This window comes from Megalobrama amblycephala, linkage group LG20 (genome assembly GCF_018812025.1).
Source record: "Megalobrama amblycephala isolate DHTTF-2021 linkage group LG20, ASM1881202v1, whole genome shotgun sequence".
In the NCBI taxonomy this organism is placed as follows: Eukaryota; Metazoa; Chordata; class Actinopteri; order Cypriniformes; family Xenocyprididae; genus Megalobrama; species Megalobrama amblycephala.
The window spans coordinates 31,321,769-31,343,328 of record NC_063063.1 but is presented as its reverse complement, the minus strand read 5'-3'; the positions used below and the strand labels follow the sequence as shown (position 1 = coordinate 31,343,328).

General features: G+C 37.1%; 1 protein-coding gene across 1 annotated transcript; it reads left to right on the top strand.

Moving 5' to 3' along the window:
* The first annotated feature begins 798 nt into the window (after positions 1–798).
* On the top strand, positions 799–21,284 carry LOC125255222. The gene is made up of 14 exons (XM_048170273.1): positions 799–857; positions 941–967; positions 9,721–10,119; positions 10,576–10,965; positions 11,045–11,116; positions 15,402–15,794; positions 15,936–16,328; positions 16,421–16,465; positions 16,857–16,987; positions 17,107–17,385; positions 19,994–20,089; positions 20,528–20,675; positions 20,805–20,887; positions 20,981–21,284. The coding sequence occupies exons 1-14, from the start codon at positions 809–811 to the stop codon at positions 21,059–21,061; spliced, it is 2,586 nt and encodes an 861-aa protein (XP_048026230.1). The 5' UTR covers positions 799–808; the 3' UTR covers positions 21,062–21,284.
* The last annotated feature ends 276 nt before the right edge of the window (positions 21,285–21,560 follow it).

Sequence of the window (21,560 nt, the reverse complement as noted above, 5' to 3'; positions counted from 1 at the left end):
GTTACAACCCTTGTAAACATCTTTGTATTCTTTCATGCTAGAGTTGTACAAAGGGGGTACTTTCTAATTTCTTTGCACAATCTCTCGACTATGTAGGCCTCCATTGTCACTGTAGCTTGCATGTGTTCTGTTCTGTTTATGCAGTTTTTCTTTGACTACCTTGTGAATTGACACCCCCAGAGCATGGTTGCCACCTTGTGGATAAACAAATTACTGCAAAAACAATTATGAGCGCGTGGGGTGCGTGTACATTATGCGCATACACTTTGATTACTAAATTTGCGTCACATGCACTGCATGCTGACCCTTGCACACGTGTAAAAAGTGAACTATTCTTTGGGCTTTAGGGATGAACTCTAAAGCTTTTAATGTAACCATTAATTTTTTTACAGTTCTTTACAATGGCTATGACACATGTAGGTATGCTTTTGTTATTGTTGAGAAATTTATTGTAGTTCTAGCAATGCTCCGCCCACAGTTAATAAAGGCTGTGAGAGCTCGCATTTCAGTGTCACTGTATTGAGCTGCTGAAGAGAGAATCTCAGTGAGTTTGATCATCTGACCTCAGGTAAAGAGCTGTTTTTCTGTTTTATGCCCTTGGGCCACCAGCTTTTGATGGCTCCAAATTTAGTAAAGTTTGGCTGTATCTTATATTTTGTAAAATGTGCCTTTTGTTTAAGTGTTTGTGAATGTTATAGTTCTTTTACAAATGTGCACGACAAAGAAAGAATAAAATATAACAAAATACATTAAACATATTTCATGTGTGTGTATGTTGTATATGTGTGTGTGCAGAAGGTTCATCACAATGAGGTTTCTGATCTCACTGTGTGTGTCTCTACTGCTGCTGATTAATGGTGAGTGTTTTATAATCTGTCTGTAAAATAACTAAATATTTTCCCAATAATAAATAATTATGCTTTAATTGTGTCTTTAACAGGTGAAATAATCAATGGACAAACAACAGGTACATTCATTCTTTCACTTCATCTAATCTTCAATTCATCCCTTGTTTTCCATAAAAAAATGTAGAAATAAAAGTAGTGGAAATAATTAATATAGCGAAAGAGTTTTCCTGTTGATATGAAACATTCTTATATTTTAGCACAAATTAATATTCACATACTGTAAAAATGATTTCATTTTTTCAGTGAAAGACTGTAAAAATGTGACAGTAAGAACCTAATTGGTTAACAGTACATTCCTGTACTATATACAGGGAAAACTGTATTAGAGCTAACCATACATTTCAGTAAATACTGTTAGATAAAAAGAACAAATTTTCTTATAATTTACAGTTAAAAACTGTAAATTTGCATTCCCAGAATTCTCTGCGAGGCAATTTACACTTGATAGTTTTTATTTTGAATAATTATGTTCCATTATAGTATTTTTTTTTTTTATCAGTTGTGTACATTAGGGTTTTATGTTCTATGTTGTGAATATTTCTTGCATTATTTTAGAGAGTTGTGTGTTACCATGATGGTGTTTTGTGTATGACACTGCGTGCAGCTTCTTTATATTAGTATTTAGCTCCAGCTTGTGTAAAAGCTACATGTGATGTACTTTGATTCATCTTGTCTTTCTCTTTATCACCAGTGTTACTATGGTGGATGTCAGTATGTGTAAAATGCACAAAACAACTTTTAGAAGCAGCAGGGCCTTGCTAATTCAGCAGCAGAAAAAAAAAAGAAAATAAATATAACTACTTTGCTATTAAAAACAAAACTGAACTATTTTAATGACTGCAACAGTGGTATAGACTGTGTAATGGGGAGGATTCGGGCCGAGAATTCTGATAAGCTGTCGGACACAGGCCAGACACGGGCGGGGCTCAGATTTGAGGCCCGGTGCAGGGATCTACTACAATAGTTCCAGTGCCAAAATTTACAGACAATCTTCGATCAATGGCACTAACACCACTAGCGATTAAATGTTTTGAGCACTTAGTGAAAAAGTACTACATACTCTGTAATTTAAGCCTCTGGGGGACTAGAGGACACACTTTTAAAGGATTAGTTCACTTTCAAATAAAAATTAGCCCAAGCTTTACTCACCCTCAAGCCATCCTAGCTCGATATTTGACTTCATAACTTGTTTAAATGGCCTCCCAAGCTGCCAGATCCACCATGGCAGTCCGATCAGCCAGTAGTGTCCTGGAGACGACCTACTCTGTATCACCCTGATCACCCCTCCCTCTCCCCCTCCCTCTCCAGCTATATTCACGGCACAAGGTCACACCTTCTGGGATGGGGGAATACTGCCATGGTCACCAGCTCAGTCACCTTCCCTGCACTCCATTTCCCAGCATGCCATCTGTTCTTCTCCAGTACACCATCATCAAACACCTGCATATGAAAGCTATCACCATTGTTAGCACACCACTACTTAATCCCCATGTTCACTCCACCACGGTGTCTGGTCTCGTCAATGGATAGTACAATGTCACATGTACCTGGACTCCTTACCTGCTACTTACCTGAGCCGTCTAGGTCTTCTGTCGTCAGTTCTCCATTCCATCGTTGATTCCTTCGGTCAACATCCTGTTTTACACTTACCTGTCTGCCTCCGTCTGTGCCCTGACATCTACAGTGGGTACGGAAAGTATTCAGACCCCCTTAAATTTTTCACTCTTTGTTATATTGCAGCCATTTGCTAAAATCATTTAAGTTCATTTGTATTCCTCATTAATGTACACACAGCACCCCATATTGACAGAAAAACACAGAATTGTTGACATTTTTGCAGATTTATTAAAAAAGAAAAACTGAAATATCACATGGTCCTAAGTATTCAGACCCTTTGCTCAGTATTTAGTAGAAGCACCCTTTTGATCTAATACAGCCATGAGTCTTTTTTGGGAAAGATGCAACAAGTTTTTCACACCTGGATTTGGGGATCCTCTGCCATTCCTCCTTGCAGATCCTCTCCAGTTCTGTCAGGTTAGATGGTAAACGTTGGTGGACAGCCATTTTTAGGTCTCTCCAGAGATGCTCAATTGGGTTTAAGTCAGGGCTCTGGCTGGGCCATTCAAGAACAGTCACGGAGTTGTTGTGAAGCCACTCCTTCGTTATTTTAGCTGTGTGCTTAGGGTCATTGTCTTGTTGGAAGGTAAACCTTCGGCCCAGTCTGAGGTCCTGAGCACTCTGGAGAAGGTTTTCGTCCAGGATATCCCTGTACTTGGCCGCATTCATCTTTCCCTCGATTGCAACCAGTCGTCCTGTCCCTGCAGCTGAAAAACACCCCCACAGCATGATGCTGCCACCACCATGCTTCACTGTTGGGACTGTATTGGACAGGTGATGAGCAGTGCCTGGTTTTCTCCACACATACCGCTTAGAATTAAGGCCAAAAAGTTCTATCTTGGTCTCATCGGACCAGAGAATCTTATTTCTTACCATCTTGGCAAACTCCATGCAGGCTTTCATGTGTCTTGCACTGAGGAGAGGCTTCCGTCGGGCCACTCTGCCATAAAGCCCTGACTGGTGGAGGGCTGCAGTGATGGTTGACTTTCTACAACTTTCTCCCATCTCCCAACTGCATCTCTGGAGCTCAGCCACAGTGATCTTTGGGTTCTTCTTTACCTCTCTCACTAAGGCTCTTCTCCCCCGATAGCTCAGTTTGGCCGGACGGCCAGCTCTAGGAAGGGTTCTGGTCGTCCCAAACATCGTCCATTTAAGGATTATGGAGGCCACTGTGCTCTTAGGAACCTTAAGTGCAGCAGAATTTTTTTTTTAACCTTGGCCAGATCTGTGCCTTGCCACAATTCTGTCTCTGAGCTCTTCAGGCAGTTCCTTTGACCTCATGATTCTCATTTGCTCTGACATGCACTGTGAGCTGTAAGGTCTTATATAGACAGGTGTGTGGCTTTCCTAATCAAGTCCAATCAGTATAATCAAACACAGCTGGACTCAAATGAAGGTGTAGAACCATCTCAAGGATGATCAGAAGAAATGGACAGCACCTGAGTTAAATATATGAGTGTCACAGCAAATCAACAGAACGAATAGACCCCTTTGGAGCAGACGAAGATGTTTTGTTGTGCCTCTGGATGTTGGAATTGGAATGAAATGTTGGAAAAAAAATTTAGTCTTCATTTTTAAAGAAAACCATAATTGAAAACGTCCTTTGAAGCTAAACGGAGACACCTGCAAGGATTAGTCTACTATTAAAGCAGGAATTTGATGTAAACAGTAAGTCTACATAATATTCACATATGCAGTTCAGAGGACATACATACATAGCAGTTACAGCATGAAATAATATTTAAACCTATAACATTTTACATAGATAACTTTTAAACATAGCCTATACAATTTTTATTGTGAGAAATAAAAGTCAGAATTGTGAGATATAAACTCGAAATTAGCTTTTTTTTATTCTTTTTTTTCGTGGCTTCCATAGACTGCTACTGTTCAAATGTCATTTTCTGCAACCAGGTAGGCTCCGCCCACAAAAAACATCATCGCTGTTTGCAAACACTAAATTGGTCTATAACCTTTTTTGCTTTGAATGATCTTTTGCTTCGAATGCGTTCTCGACCACATCAAACCGTGACTGCATGTTCAAGGTGTTAAAGACTGTTGCAATAAGCAAAGGCATAATATTTCACTTGTACTGTTTATATGGGCCCTCAAAAGTTTTTTGCATAGAGGACAAATAAGCTGCTCTGTGTCCAAACCTGTGCTTCATCAAATAAAGGCAGTTAAGTCTTGTCAGACGAGCTGTTCCTCACCGTCGTCTTCTTACCCAGCAAGCAATTTTATGTCTAATAGACGTCAAAACATAGCCCGGCCGTCTAGGCTAAAACAAGGCAAAAAAATTGGCTGAATTTGGGCTGTCAGTGAAAATCTAATAGACGTCTAACTATAACCTAAAAATAGACTAGTTATCAAATATACGGCTAATGAATGACTACATCTATATATGTAATAGACAACAAAATAATGGCTAAAGGATTATTTTCACTTAAAAATATTCTCATATATATTTAAGTATAAATATATTCTTAAATATATATTCTCATAAATGACCATCCGTCCAAATATATCCATTAAATATAAAAGGTTTCATTTAGAAAAAGAACTCAAGATAATACACAATGATAAAAAAAAATCAATTAAATTTTACAAATACAATACAAATAAACATAAAAAAAAATTACAACTTAACATAATAAAAATATAAAACATTGACAAAAAAAGTTAGGCCTAAATAAAAAAGGTTAACAATGTTTTTTGGTTTATAAAACAACCTGATTAATTTTCGGTTCCATAAATTCCATGTTTTATGTAAAGCATTTTGAATTACCTTAACAATTGTTGTTGAAATGTGCTATACAAAATAAACTTGCCTTGCCAAATCAAAAACTCATATTTTCATATCATAATGATCAAACGATTAAAAGATATATGAGGTTTCTGTAACAAATAATAATAGGGTGCACAGGTTTCATGTTTACCCCCTTGTATTTAGATAATAGTGAGTTTTAGGGCACAAGGAAACACTAAATATGCATGTAGCATGTTAATTAATCAAACCACATTTACTCTGAGTCTGCACTGTTACCCGCTAAAATGTCACGGTTCCTACGCATGGGCATAGTCGAACATGCTGACGTAGACCATTTCGAGTGATTCTCAACATATATTCATGACATAAAGCTCATTTAATCCAATCACTGCGCTGTAGTATGCATAGGATTATAATTGCAGTATTATAAGTTAAAGTTTTTATTTCACACATTCTCCTGCACCAAACATTAACCAGCACGGTGTAGTTATGCACACATATTTCATCAAATCTTCTTATATGTGCAAACTGGACACTGATACAGTGGTGTAGCCTATCTGAATGCGATGACACGATTATTCTAATAGACAAAAGACTGCAGTGCTCGTAAACGTAATCAAGGTAGCCTATTATTAGCCCTATTAAATATTCTTTCCCATTTCTCCCTTGTGCTTGGGAGTTTGTTGTCATTTTCTCCATGCTCATATATTAATATTCATTATTCTGTATAATGAGTGTGTCCTATGTCTGTGCTTCATTGGTTGTTCTCTCCCCTCTTCCCCCCCTCTACACTCCCACTTTTCCAGAGCTTTACACACCCATTTTAACAGACTTTTTTGAGCTTTGAGGCTTGAACAACCAGGGTAAAACAGGGGGGTTTCATGACCTTTTAACAGCGTGAAAATACGCAGTAGCCTACTGGTGAATTTCAGTGTTCTCATTACTCTGTACATTTTAAAAATGGGATGCAAATACAAATTTGCGATATACGCATAATTACGTATGGAAACAGCTCCAGGGCTTTTTAAGCGATATAACAAAAAATTATGCAACAATGCATTTTTTTTTAGGGATGATGTCTTTACACATGTCATTTTATCGGTAAAATGCCAACTGGATGGAAAGTCCTGGCGACAGCAAATTTCGCAAATATTTTTTTGTGCATATTTGCTTTGTTGATTACGAAACTGCAAAAACTGGATGGAAACTTGGCTAATGTCAGTTGTCGACTCATAATCAGCCTTTTTCAAAGACTGTGATGATGCGTTTTAACAGCATTGTAAATCCTGTGAAGTTATTTATATTTTTAATTTTAAAACATTTTATGTAGGCTACATTTATAACATTATACTTTGTATTATATTAGCTTTGCATCAAATTACAAAAACGCTGCTGTGAGGGTGTTTGTAATACAGCGGCTGTGGGAGTGATGGTCAAATTGACATCTTTCTCTCTTCTGACTGACGTTATCAATCGCTTTGTTTGTTTTTTTTTTCCTCTTTTGAAAGTTGTGAAAACACTATTGTAGTGTTTTTCCTTTTGCTATTTGAACAAATAAGAACACAAAAAAATATATTTAATGTAGTCTTTTACAACAACACTTTCGTTTAGACGTTTCCAGAAGTAAATTTACCCTGCGATGCCGAGCGCCGGATCGTCTGCCGAAAACTGATTGCTGACCACAGGAGCACGCGTAGCATGTTTAAAGGGTATCGCCCCTGTTTCTACACGTCTACAGCTGCATTTATCATGATTAAATGGCCATAACCTGCAAATACATATAACTCTGTGTCCATGTGTCACGGATTGGCACAGAGACAAACAGGTAAGATCCAAGTGCAGCTTTAATGGGGTAATCCAAAATGTAATCCACAAACAGGCAAGGGTCAAAATCCACAGAGCAGTCCAAACAGAAAACAAAGAAAACAAACAGAGAAACCGGTGACATAAATGAAACCACAATAACAAAAGCAGAAACAAACCAGATATAAATAGACAGACACTAATGAACATAACACAAGACAGCTGGGTGCAATGAAGAGGTAATGAGTCCGGGAAGTGAGTTCAAATGAAGTCCAAGTGTAGAAAACAAGAGTCCGGGTTGGAGTGCCCTCTAGTGGCTGATATAGGGCACTCCCACTAGTGATCATGACACCGTGGTAATATGTTTGTGCTAATAGAAAAGTTTCCACCTGTTACCATCCCAAGTTTTGAAAACAACTGTATTCAATAATTTCTCATGCTGTCAGCAAATCACACTGAAGTCCTAAAGGCAAAGTCAGAAGATCAAGGACAGTGGAAAATGACCTCATATTAAACATTTTAAATTAATCTGAAGGAATAATAATAATGAATAAAAGATCTTTTAATACAGGACTTAAATATGTACTATTTGTATTTTATTAAGGGATAATCCATAGCTAGGTGTGCATTACACAATTTTAATGCACAATGTGGAGGCAAAGAACCACACAACACAAAGCTCATTAAAATCATGTAGCCAAACTGGGGGCCCAGAGTTATAAAAAGGGTCATGGCAAGGCTAAGGAATACAGTCACTGAGCAGATTGTTATGCAAAAGAAACTTCAGGGTGATACAAGATCACACTGCAAAATTAGTTTATTATGCAGCTACTTGCCACATAATAAATAATAGAACACAAAATATTAATTTGACATGTTTTCTCATCTCAAAGTGTCTCACAGTACTCACTTCAGCGCTCTGTTATCAGTAGTAGTGGTTGTTGTTGTGAAATGAATGAATCAGAATTCAGTACTGTAAGGAGCCGTGTAAAAATATAAATGATGAAGCATGGTTCTGCGCTAAGCACAAATGCCATTGCCAGCTAAACATAAAGCAGACTATGATCTACTTCAAATGTCACAAGCACCAAAACAACATATTAATTATAATTTATCCTGCTTATTCTGCAGTCCTGGGCAGAATTATTGGTACCCTTGGTATATATGTGCAAAGAAGGCTGTAAAAATAAAAATGCATTGTTTATCATTTTGATCTTCCATCCAAAAAATTCACAAAAATCTAATCTTTCAAAAAATATTTAAATTTCATAATGAGATTTCCACCCATTTTCAATTGATTCAATTGATTTCAATTGACATTACTACTGTCCCATCCACATGAGTCGGCCACCAGAGGGCATCAATACTAATCAAAGCAGGATTCAAACATGAGACCCATAAATCAGTGTGAATTGTAAACATAAATGTCAGAATTGTTTTTCTTGTTCCCTCTTGTTAACACCGGAAATATTCTACCCATTCACAGGGGCGCAGGAGACATTTTCAAAGTGAGGGGGATGCTTTTGCCTTTCAAGATGTAATTACCGAAATCAAAACAGTCCATAAACTATAAATCCTCTCGAAAACTTCAGTAAGCCAGCTCGCGCGTCAACCTGAGAGATCAGCCTCCTGTCAAATTTCTCGGTTTCTGAATGGACGGTTTGGCTTGATTGACAAACTCTATCGTTCGGGCAAGATTTATATACCATCAACCTGTCCTAAAACGTTAGCACGCTTTGATCGATTGTTTGGAGATCGCGTGTTTCTCCGTTCGAGAGCGCATTTCCTGTTCACATCCGCGACAAAACAGCTGATTATTTACGAACGGATCGCTTACAGAAACGTGAAAATGGTCTCAATTGAAAGAAAATATCCTAAGCTAAAAGATGATATAGTGTGACTGATTGAAGCAGCCCTTATCAAAAGTGCGGGGGTCGACTTCTATCTTTGTTGGCGGGGGTCCTGACCCCCCGTCCCCCGTGCCAACGGCGCCCCTGCCCATTCAGCTCATCAGGAAACACAAGAAACACTGCTGTGTGTGTGTGTGTGTGTGTAGACACATATGAAGGTACAGTAGTTAGCGATCTGGTTTGGAAAAAGCATGAAATATATGATTTTACAAACCCTTATTCATCCTTTATTCGTACTGTTACTTATTTGTATATTTAAAGTTTTATTTTGAATTGTTCATACTGTACAACATCACACTCTTTCGTTATCTAAGAGTAAACTTGGATGCTGTTCCAATGTTGTGTTTTGAATGTTTTGTTTCAATGGGAAAATAATTTTACTTAAATATTTAAAATCTATCATCTAAATTAAAATGTATCATCAAAGTTCCAAAACAAAGTATAATATTGTCATTTAATTGGTGAAAACAAATATGACAGTTACTAGAAATAACTTGGTTGAGATGTAGATGGCAGCTCTTTTTAAAAGAGTGGGAAAGGGGTATAAATTATGCACTTGTTGTAGGTTTAGTCAGTATCTAATCCACCCCAGAATCTAATCCACTCTCAGTTTACCATCCCAATATATCTTCTTTTTTTCATACAAATGCAGATGTTAGATGTTTACCTGTACCTCATTGAATGAGTGAACTGTCTTTTGTCTTTATTCTCTCAGAAACTACAACTTCCATCTCTGATCCATGCTATGGTTATCACACTCTTAATGAATATTGGAGAGACATACAGCAAAACCTGTACTACGGATATGATGACACTCTTGTTAAATGGAGTGGCTGGTATCGGCTGTATTTGAATGGAAAAAGTGCCCAGATGTCTGAGTGGTGTGTGAGTGATGTGAGATGTGGTGGTCAAACTGGACTGTATCTCAACGGTTCTCATCCAACACTTAAGGATGGAGTGGTGACCCGAGAAGTCCTGGGAACTCGTTCATTTTCCTATCAGTGTGGAGCCTACAGATCCACGTCCATTCGAGTCAAAGCCTGTGCAGGAGATTATTACGTCTATGAATTTGTCAAACCCAACATATCAGCTCCAGGGCCTACGTACTGTGCAGGTACAATTTTAACACTAGGATTTTTGTTATGTATTTATTTGTTTTATGAAAATCAGGATGTTTTAACTAGCAATCAGTGATGTGTAGTTCATTATCCATTCTGAATAGGTTATATTGGCTCCTCATTACAGAGTAATAGCACTCACTAAGATTATTTTTTACTTATTACACAATTCCTCATAGTCATATTGCACTTTAGTCCATTTATTAAATATGCATACCATATTTTAAAACATTATAATATTACTCCACATTTTGTGCCTGTTTGGTGTTCAGACTTTACACAGCTTTTTGCATATTGTCAGCTACAGTATTTTGAGCCTGACAGCACATCTCTGGTTAGAATATAATTGCTCAAAATCATGTAATTAACAATCATAATAGGTTAAAGATATACTAGTCTTATACTCTTTAGGATATAAAATATATATTTTATTTTTCCAAACTCCATGACAGTTGCTTTCCAAAACATCAGTAATGATCCCTGCTACAATTATGAGTCTCTGGATCGTCCCTGGAGAGCCAACAATGAAAGTGGAATAAGTATTTGTGATTATATTTTCTCCGGGAATGGCTGGTACCGGCTTTTCTACTATGGAATGAACATCCAGATGCCAGAGACCTGTGTTAGTTCATTCAGCTGTAGCACAAACATCAGTCTGTGGCTCAGTGATCCTCACCCTCAGATAGAGGATGGAGTGGTGATCAGGGAGGTCTGTGGAGGGATTTATCAGAGAGGCTGCTGTGATTACAAGTCAAACCCCATCAGAGTGAAAGCATGTCCAGGCAATTACTATGTCTATGAACTTGTGAATCAAGAATTGTGGTGTACAGGATACTGCACAGGTATTGTGTTTTTCTCATTTAAGTCTTTCAAACCTTTTAAAATTGATTTCTGTCATGACATGAATTTCCTTCTTTTTAGATGTCAGCACTATTTCACAGGCAGTTTTCACTGTGAGTCCAGCTATATTCACTGGATCCAGCACCACACTGAGTAAGTTGTAAATAAAATATAGGAAAGAATATGAGTGTTATTAAAAAATGATTTTTTATTTTTTTTTTCAATTAAAGATTTGCATTACAGTTTAAATGGGATTTTTTGTGCATAAACATTTTCAATTCAATTCACATTTACAGGTGCTGGTCATATAATTAGAACATCATCAAAAAGTTGATTTATTTCACTAATTCCATTCAAAAAGTGAAACTTGTATATTATATTCATTCATTACACACAGGCTGATATATTTCAAATGTTTATTTCTTTTAATTTTGATGATTGTAACTGACAACTAAGATAAAAATCCCAAATTCAGTATCTCAGAAAATTAGAATATTGTGAAAAGGTTCAATATTGAAGACACCTGGTGCCACACTCTAATCAGCTAATTAACTCAAAACACCTGCAAAGGCCTTTAAATTGTCTCTCAGTCTAGTTCTGTAGGCTACACAATCATGGGGAAGACTGCTGACTTGACAGCTGTCCAAAAGATGACCACTGACACCTTGCACAAGGAGGGCAAGACACAAAAGGTCATTGCAAAAGAGGTTAGCTGTTCACAGAGCTCTGTGTCCAAGCACATTAATAGAGAGCCGAAGGGAAGGAAAAGATGTGGTTGAAAAAAAGTGTACAAGCAATAGGGATAACCGCACCCTGGAGAGGATTGTGAAACAAAACCCATTCAAAAATGTGGGGGAGATTCACAAAGAGTGGACTGCAGCTGGAGTCAGTGCTTCAAGAACCACAACGCACAGACGTATGCAGGACATGGGTTTCAGCTGTCGCATTCCTTGTGTCAAGCCACTCTTGAACAACAGACAGCGTCAGAAGCGTCTCGCCTGGGCTAAAGACAAAAAGGACTGGACTGCTGCTGAGTGGTCCAAAGTTATGTTCTCTGATGAAAGTAAATTTTGCATTTCCTTTGGAAATCAGGGTTCCAGAGTCTGGAGGAAGAGAGGAGAGGCACACAATCCACATTGCTTGAGGGTCCAGTGTAAAGTTTCCACAGTCAGTGATGGTTTGGGGTGCCATGTCATCTGTTGGTGTTGGTCCACTGTGTTTTCTGAGGTCCAAGGTCAACGCAGCCGTATACCAGGAAGTTTTAGAGCATTTCATGCTTCCTGCTGCTGACCAATTTTATGGAGATGCAGATTTCATTTTCCAACAGGACTTGGCACCTGCACACAGTGCCAAAGCTACCAGTACCTGGTTTAAGGACCATGGTATCCCTGTTCTTAATTGGCCAGCAAACTCGCCTGACCTGAACCCCATAGAAAATCTATGGGGTATTATGAAGAGGAAGATGCGATATGCCAGACCGAACAATGCAGAAGAGCTGAAGGCCACTATCAGAGCAACCTGGGCTCTCATAACACCTGAGCAGTGCCACAGACTGATCGACTCCATGCCACGCCGCATTGATGCAGTAATTCAGGCAAAAGGAGCCCCAACTAAGTATTGAGTGCTGTACATGCTCATACTTTTCATGTTCATACTTTTCAGTTGGCCAAGATTTCTAAAAATCCTTTCTTTGTATTGGTCTTAAGTAATATTCTAATTTTCTGAAATACTGAATTTGGAATTTTCCTTAGTTGTCAGTTATAATCATCAAAATTAAAAGAAATAAACATTTGAAATATATTAGTCTGTGTGTAATGAATGAATATAATATACAAGTTTCACTTTTTTAATGGAATTAGTGAAATAAATCAACTTTTTGATGATATTCTAATTATATGACCAGCACCTGTATTTGTATAGCGCTTTTCACAATACATATCGTTTCAAAGCAGCTTTACAGAGAATGCATGTCAACATTACAATTTAGAGAATGCAGTTAGCAAATAATGTGATAATTTAGGCAATTAATTTACAAACACTGTTAGCAATTTACTTGAAGGTAGAAGCAATGAGCTCCTGGAAAAATGAATTACATATTAACAATAATTAGGATATATAGAAATTTGGGAATGTGCATGTTGATCCAGATGTTGCATCTCCTGAATTCGGGCGTCCCAAGGTAAAATAGAAAAGCAAATGGAGAATAATTAGCGTAGCTGCTGTTCATAACATTAAGCAAAGACAGTCATGTGCAATTTATCTGACATGAGATGCATTATGTGAATGCTTGGCTAAAGAGATGCGTCTTTAATCTAGATTTAATCTGGGTGAGTGAGTCTGAGCCCCAAACATTATCAGGAAGGCTATTCCAGAGTTTCTGAGCCAAATGTGAAAACGCTCTCCCTCCTTTAGTGGACTTAGATATCCTAGGTACAACCAGAAGTCCAGAGTTTTGTGATCTTAAAGAACGTGAAGGATTGTAGGGCAATAGAAGATCAGTTAAGTACACAGGAGCTAAACCATTTAGAGCCTTATAGGTCATTAGCAATACTAATCGATTCGGAACTTAATAGGTAACCAGTGTAGAGATGATAAAATTGGTGATATATGATCATATTTTCTTGACCTGGTAAGAACTCTAGCAGCTGCATTTTGGACTAATTGTAGCTTATTTATTGAGGAAGCAGGACAACCAGCTAATAATGCATTACAGTAGTCTAGTCCAGTGGTTCTCAAACCTGTCCCAAACCTGTGTTAGATGAGGGAGACATGCAAAATGTGCAGTGGTGGGGGGTCCCCAGGACAGGTTTGAGAACCACTGGTCTAGTCGAGACGTCATGAAAGTATGAACTAACTTTTCTGAATCAGAAATAGATAACATATTCCGTATATTAGCAATGTTTCTGAGGTGGAAGAAGGTTTTTGTAACATATGAAATATGATTTTCAAAGGACAAGTCGCTGTGTAATATAACACCCAGGTCTTTAACTGTCAAGGATGGAGTAACAGTACATCCTTCTAAATGCAGATTGTAGTCTGAAAGATTCTGTGTACAAGTTTTTGATCCAATAAGTAATACTTCAGTCTTATCTGAATTTAATAGAAGAAAATTACTAGCCATCCAATGTTTTACTTCTTTAATACATTCTGTCAGATTGGATAATTTAGAGATTTAGAGTACTTGTTAAGTCTCATTGAAATTTAGAGATGCTATCGTTATCTTAGATTTTTCCGTTTAAATAGACAAAATTGTGACACCTACGGTACGACCTAAACCACCGTAATGCCTGTCCCTGAATACCAATGTAATTTTGTAGTCGATCTAGGAGTATTTTATGATCTATAGTGTCGAACGCAGCACTGAGATCAAGTAACACTAGTATTGAGATACAGCCTTGGTCAAAAGCTAGAAGTAAGTCGTTTGTAATTTTAATGAGCGCAGTTTCTGTGCTATGATGAGATCTGAATCCTGACTGAAATTTTTCATAGATAGCGTTTTTTTGCAAGAAGGAGCAAAATTGGACCAACACCACTTTTTCTAGTATTTTAGACATAAATGGAATATTTGAAATGGGTCTGTAATTTGCCAATACATTTGGATCTAATTGTGGTCTCTTAATGAGAGGCTTAATAACTGCTAGCTTGAACGGTCTTGGGACATGACCTAGAGATAAAGACGAGTTGATAATATTGAGAAGAGGCTCTTCTGCTACAGGTAACAATTCTTTCAGTAGTTTAGTGGGTATTGGATCTAATAAACATGTTGTTGGTTTAGACGCAGTGATAAGTTTATTTAGCTCTTCCTGTCCTATAGTTGTAAAGCTCTGCAACTGTTCTTGAGGGGTGAAATACAATTTACAATTGTATTTCTGATGCTTTCGATTTTCTCAGTAAAGAAATTCATAAAGTCATCACTACTAAATTGTAATGAAATGTTTTGTTCTGGTGATGTCTGTTTATTTGTTAATCTAGCCACTGTACTAAACAAGAACCGTGGATTGTTTTGGTCATTTTCTATAAGTTTGCGGAGATGCTCAGCCCTGGCTGCTTTTAGAGTCTTTCTATAACGGGACGAGCTGTCTTCCCACATGATTCTGATGACCTCTAAATGAGTTTGTCTCCATTTGCATTCTAGATTACAAGTTTCTCTTTTGATAGCTTGAGTAATACTGTTGTACCATGGTACAGTATTTTTCTCTCTAAACTTTTTTAATCTCATCGGTGCAACAGTATCTAATGTACTAGTAAAAATGGTGCACATGCTGCTAGTCATTTTCTTGAGATCATTTGTGTGTGTAGATAAAACTATTAACATTGTATATGAATGGTTTAAGAAGCCTATGATTATTACAGTATTTGACTGGTTCATTTTTGTACTTGTTAAGTCTCATTGAAATATATATATGTTTTTTTTGGTCTCATCATCTCTCACTAACAGATTATGACCCGTGCAATAACTACAACATACTCGACAACCAATGGAGAAGCACACTCAATTACTGGTCTTATTATAGATATGTATCTGCACATGATGACACTCGTGTAGAATGGGATGGCTGGTATCGACTCTTCATCAATGGCTTCAGTGCTCAGATGCCTGAATGGTGTATCTTTTACATGTCATGTGGAGGTTTTAGTTCTCTGTGGCTTGGTGACTCTCATCCTCGGCTAGAAGATGGAGTTGTTACTCGTGAAATTTACGGCTCCCGTTATGATCAGTGCAGTCGCTACAGATCTGTCCCAATCCAAGTCAAAGCTTGTCCTGGAAATTATTATGTCTACAAATTTACCAGGCCACCTCTTTCAATCCCAGCTCCTGTTTATTGTGCGGGTACAGTCATTTATCTTAATATTTGTATTATTCTATATTCATATTTATACTTAATCATTAATTGTATTGGTTTGTATTAATTTTATCTTAAATATATTTAATCTGCAATATAATGCTCTCTTTTTCCTTTTTCCATAACAGTATCTTTCTCCACTCTAAGTGTCGACCCCTGCTACAGCTATACCAGTCTGAATGAGCCTTGGAGAGCCACTAACAACTCTTATTCTAACTCTATGGTGAAATGTGATTATAATGTGCAGTGGAATGGCTGGTACAGGCTGTTCTACAATGGTCAAAATGCTCAGTTGCCAGAATCATGTGTTAATCAGTACATGTGTGGCACTTATTACCCACTGTGGCTCAGCGGATCTCACCCACAGCTGGAAGATGGAGTGGTCACCCGTCAGGTCTGTCTCTCCTTAGGGAGTGGCTGCTGTACTTACAAATCCCACCCTATAAGAGTCAAAGCCTGTCCAGGAAATTACTATGTTTATGAGTTTGTCAAGCCAATGCTTTGCGGAGCTTACTGTGCAGGTGAGCATTTACTCATATTCACTTCATTCATTTACTTTTCTGGATTTTGTTTAAAAGTTATTGATGTTGATATAAAATGTTCCTAATACCAGAAGCCTCAAGTCAGTCCTCCTCATCAGCCTCTACAAAAACCACTGGTAAAGTATTGTCTTGCTTCCTTTAAAAGCTCTCATCAACATCTTTTTGGACATGTATTTTAATTAAACATGATCTCTTGAAATGTTCTTGTTAATCACATTAAATAAATTGGTAACACTTTACAATTTAATACATTAGTTAACATTAACTAACCATGAACAACACTTCTGTTCAGCATTAGTTTATGTTTGTTAACGTTAACTCATTATTAATGCATCTATTCACGTTAACAGCACTATTAGTTAACATTAGTTAATGCATTAGATAACATGAACTAATCATGAATGATGCCTGTAAATAGCCTCAATGTTTTAAGGCTAACTTACTTAAATCAGTGTGAAATGTAAACATAAATGTCAGGTTTTTTTTTCTCTCTCTCTCTCTTGGCAGCACCGGAAATATTCTACCCATTCGGCTCTTCAGGAGACACAATAAACACTGCTGCTGATGATGGAAGCTCCTCAGTTATTCCACTGTTGAGTCCATTTCTGTTCTTTGGCCGCACATACCAGCAGATTTATGTAAGAATTTGATTCCATTTTGATTCTGTGTCTAAATGTAAGTGGTGGATGTTTTATAAGCTCATCTGTGATCAGTAAAACATGTGGCTGTTATTTTGACAGTATTTCTCATGTTTCAGGTGAATAATAATGGACACATCACATTCAACCAGCCTTCATCACAATTTGTTCCCTACTCTTTTCCTGCTAATGGAAGCCAAGATATAATTGCTGGTCTCTGGACCAACCTTGACAACCGTGCAAGAGGTGTGATTTCATATCATCAGTACACTAATGGAAGTGTTCTTGCACGTGCCACTCAGGATATAAACCATCATTTCCCAAATCTGACCTTCAACGCTTCTTGGGTCTTTGTTGCAACTTGGGATAAAGTCGCTTACTGTCTCTTCAATAACACAGTACGTTTGATATAGCCTAATTCTTTTTTCACTTTACCAGTAATTCAGTTAAATTCAATTTCAGAATACTCAGTAGACAGAACACATTAGTAGACATTGATTAAAATTATAATACATTTAAAACAGTAAAAATAATAACAATGAGGTCAGTTAGTAATGATCATAAAATAATATTCAATATCATTGTCCAAAAGTTTGGAACCACTAAGATTTTTAATGTTTTTAAAAGAAGTTTCGTCTGCTCACCAAGGCTACATTTATTTAATTAAAAATACAGTAAAAAACAGTAATATTGTGAAATATTATTACAATTTAAAATAACTGTTTTCTATTTGAATATATTTGACAAAGTAATTTATTCCTGTGATGGCAAAGCTGAATTTTCAGCATCATTACTCCAGTCTTCAGTGTCACATGATCCTTCAGAAATCATTCTAATATGCTGATCTGCTGCTCAAGAAACATTTAATGTGTACAGATGTACAAAATATTTGTGTACAATATTTTTTTTCAGGATTATTTGATGAATAGAAAGTTCAAAAGAACAGTGTTTATGTCACGAATCCTGTCAGTTCCGGACTACATTTCCCATCATCCCCCCTGTCAATCACATGCACTCACTCCACCTATCACCTGTTGCCACATCCACCCTAGCACACCACACTGATCACCACACCCAGCTGCAGCTCATTATCAGGACTATAAAGGACTCACACTCACACCACCAGTTTGCGAAGTCTTGATTACCCAGTGTGTCATTTCTGAGCGTTTCCTTGTTTCCTGTCTGCCTGTGTTTGATCTTGCCTGTTCCTGTTTATTGACCCGTTGCTGCCTGTCCTGACCCTTGCCTTGTATACTGTTCTGTGAATGATATCCGCCTGCCTCGATCTACTGCCTGTACCCTGACTACGATTCTGCCTAGCCCTTGCTGTTCCTGTTTGCTCCTGATTGACCCTGCCTGTACGACCACTCTTACTTCTAATAAAACGCTGCATTTGGATCTTACTCTGAGTCCCGCCTTCGTTACAGTTTATCTGAAATCTAATCTTTTGTAACATTATAAATGTCTTTACTGCCACTTTTGATTGATTTAATGCATCCTTGCTGAATAAAAGTATTAATTTCTTTAATTTCTTTTCAAAAAATAAAAATAAAAATTCTTACTGAGCCCAAACTTTTGAACGGTAGTGTATAATGCTACAGAAGCTTTGTATTTCAGATAAATGCTGTTCTTTTGAACTTTCTATTCATCAAGGAATCCTGAAAAAAAAACGTACACAACTGTTTTCAACATTGAAAATAATCATAAATGTTTATTGAGCAGCAAATCAGCATATTAGAATGATTTCTGAAGGATCATGTGACACTGAAGACTGGAGTAATGATGCTGAAAATTCAGCTTTGCATCACAGGAATAAATTACTTTGTCAAATATATTTAAATAGTACACAGTTATTTTAAATTGTAATAATATTTCACAATATTACTGTTTTTTACTGTATTTTTAATTAAATAAATGTAGCCTTGGTGAGCAGACGAAACTTCTTTTAAAAACATTAAAAATCTTAGTGGTTCCAAACTTTTGGACTGTACTGTATATATATATATATATATATATATATATATACACACACAGTACTGTGCAAAAGTCTTAGGCACGTCAGTTTTTTCACCCCCCCCAAAAAGGTTTTAAGCCAGTTATTGATATCTTTTGCTGTAGTGTGTCAATAGGAAATATCCGTTCACATTTCCAAACATTCATTTTGCCATTAATTGTAATAATCCAGTGAGATTTATGAATACATAATAAGACTGATAACAGCCGGTGCTCCACATGGAGATCAGAGCTCACCATCATCAAATCTGTCTGTGATTACATGAATAAACATATGAAACTGAGACAAACCAAATCCAGAAGAACTGTGGCCGTGTCTCCAAGAGATTTTAAGAAACCTGCCTCCAAAGCTACCTGAAAAATGATGCCCAAGTGTACCTGGACAAGAGCTGTTTTAAATGCAAAGGGTGGTCACACAAAATATAGTTTTGATTTAGCTAATATAAGTTAATTGATAAATAAAATCTATTTATAACAGTATTTTTTAAAAAACATCCTCACTTTACAGCATTTTTACACAAGTGCCTAAAACTCTTCACAGTACTGTATCTTTGCAGGCAGGTTTCTTCAAGCATCTTAGAGACATGGCCACAGTTCTCCTGTATTTAGTTTGTCTCACTTTCATCTGTTTCTTCATGTAATCACAGACGGATTTGATGATGATGAGATCAGATCAATGTGTGGAGCACCGGCTGTTGTCAGACTCCTTGTGTTTTCAAAAATCTCACTGAATTATTACAATTAATGGCAAAATTAATGTTTGGAAATGTGAACAGATATTTTCTATTGACACACTACAGCAAAAGATATAAATAACTGGCTTAAAACCTTTTTTGGGGGGTGAAAATACTGACGTGCCTAAGACTTATATATACTATACTATATAGACTATATATATATATATATATATATATATATATATATATATATATATATAAAGATGAACAGTGAATGTTAGGCTTAAAGTGATTATACTTTTTTTCATCTTTTCAGGAAACATCGTTTCAAGTGGTTTTAATTTCAGGCAGTAATTTTTCATTTATTCTGATGAATTATGGTTACATTGCCATAACAGGACTTCCAGTGGAGGTAAAAGAAACTTGTTTTCTGTGTTGAGAACCAGGGGTAGACTTAACCAATAACCGAGATAAGCAGCCGCTTAGGGCCTCAGGCATTCAGGAGGCCCCATAAAATACCCAGAAGTTTATAGTTGTTGAATTAAATATGCTAGAAAACCCTGCTCATTCAAGGACATGCATTTATTGCATACATGGAACAAAAACAGAATGTGTCTAAAATGCATGTTCACAGTTTGGTTGAACAATAAAGTTTGACCTCTTTAACTTAATGCCGTTGAACTGAATGTACAAAGTGAGAGAGTTGGGGTCCCAAACCTGAAACTGCTTAGGGCCCCCAAATCACTACATCTGCCCCTGTTGAGAACAAAGTGTTACTATTCACTAGTATATAACAGCATTTGTACTGTATATGTACTATTTATATGAATAATGTTTTACATACTTTCAGGCTGGTTATGACACAGTAAACTCCTTTGACTACTTTGTGATTCCTGGATCAAACAACGGGAGCTTCATCTCAAACCTCAAGAACTCCAGTAATGTCAATGTTCCCGGTCGATGGGCCTTCAGGGTGGACAGTGGACATAACTATAGAAGTAAAAAGTTTGTCTTTCTAGAAACAGATTTTTTTTTACAAGCCAGTGTTTTGATAAATTTCATATAACCCATGCAATGTTTTTGCAAATATGAGTATTTTAGGTGTTTGTCTGTGTGATTCCCTTTAGACAACGTCATTGGACTTCGAGTGAGATTTTCCTCATTCTTAAATCTAACACAGAGTGGAAACATTGAGATTGTTTTACAGCAAGTATGTCACACTTACTATAAATATTTATATAAAATACAGTGCTAATAGATGATTCATAGAAAGTTTGATCTGTCTGTCCATCATTTGTTTCAGATAAAACAGGAGTTGGTCAAGTTTGGTCTGCCAAGACACATTGAGCTGGCGTTAAGAAAACTGCAAAAGATAACACCGTAAATCCAGTGTCCTTCAGGAAATAAAAATAAAACCCGTTCACTAACAACATCTGACAGCAAATATTACATTGCTCATGTGGAGACTGTAAAGACTGCAGTTTTACATTAATGGTGCTACAGAGGATCTTTTTGTTGACTGAGAAACCAAAGACTTTTCAAACCAAAGAAATTTCGAGGGAACGCTTCCCAAAACTCATGCACGAGTATTGGAACACGAGTGTTTACCACCTGCATTCTCTGTGTCGTGTTAGTGGATTCATTATTTAGGACTCACCGCAGGTAACTCATAATCTGCAGTTGTTACTCCTGTCTCCTGACAAAAACATTGCATGCGGCGCCTGTGGAGTGTGGAAAATTACTGCAGCGAGCAGCCGCGCACGTCTCTCACAAGGAACATCATGGCAGTGATTGACAAGCCAGAGGGCCAATCTGCACACGTCTCTCACAAGGAACGTAATGGCAGTGATTGACAAGCCAGAGGGCCAATCGTTTACGCGATG

What these genes read in the sequence shown, in the direction of transcription:
- LOC125255222 (XM_048170273.1), top strand. Translation starts at nt 809, where the DNA reads ATGAGGTTTCTGATCTCACTGTGTGTGTCTCTACTGCTGCTGATTAAT. An exon ending in AGGGCCTACGTACTGTGCAG is followed by an intron (nt 10,120 to 10,575) that starts GTACAATTTTAA and finishes ACTCCATGACAG; the next exon opens with TTGCTTTCCAAAACATCAGT. An exon ending in TGGATCCAGCACCACACTGA is followed by an intron (nt 11,117 to 15,401) that starts GTAAGTTGTAAA and finishes TCTCACTAACAG; the next exon opens with ATTATGACCCGTGCAATAAC.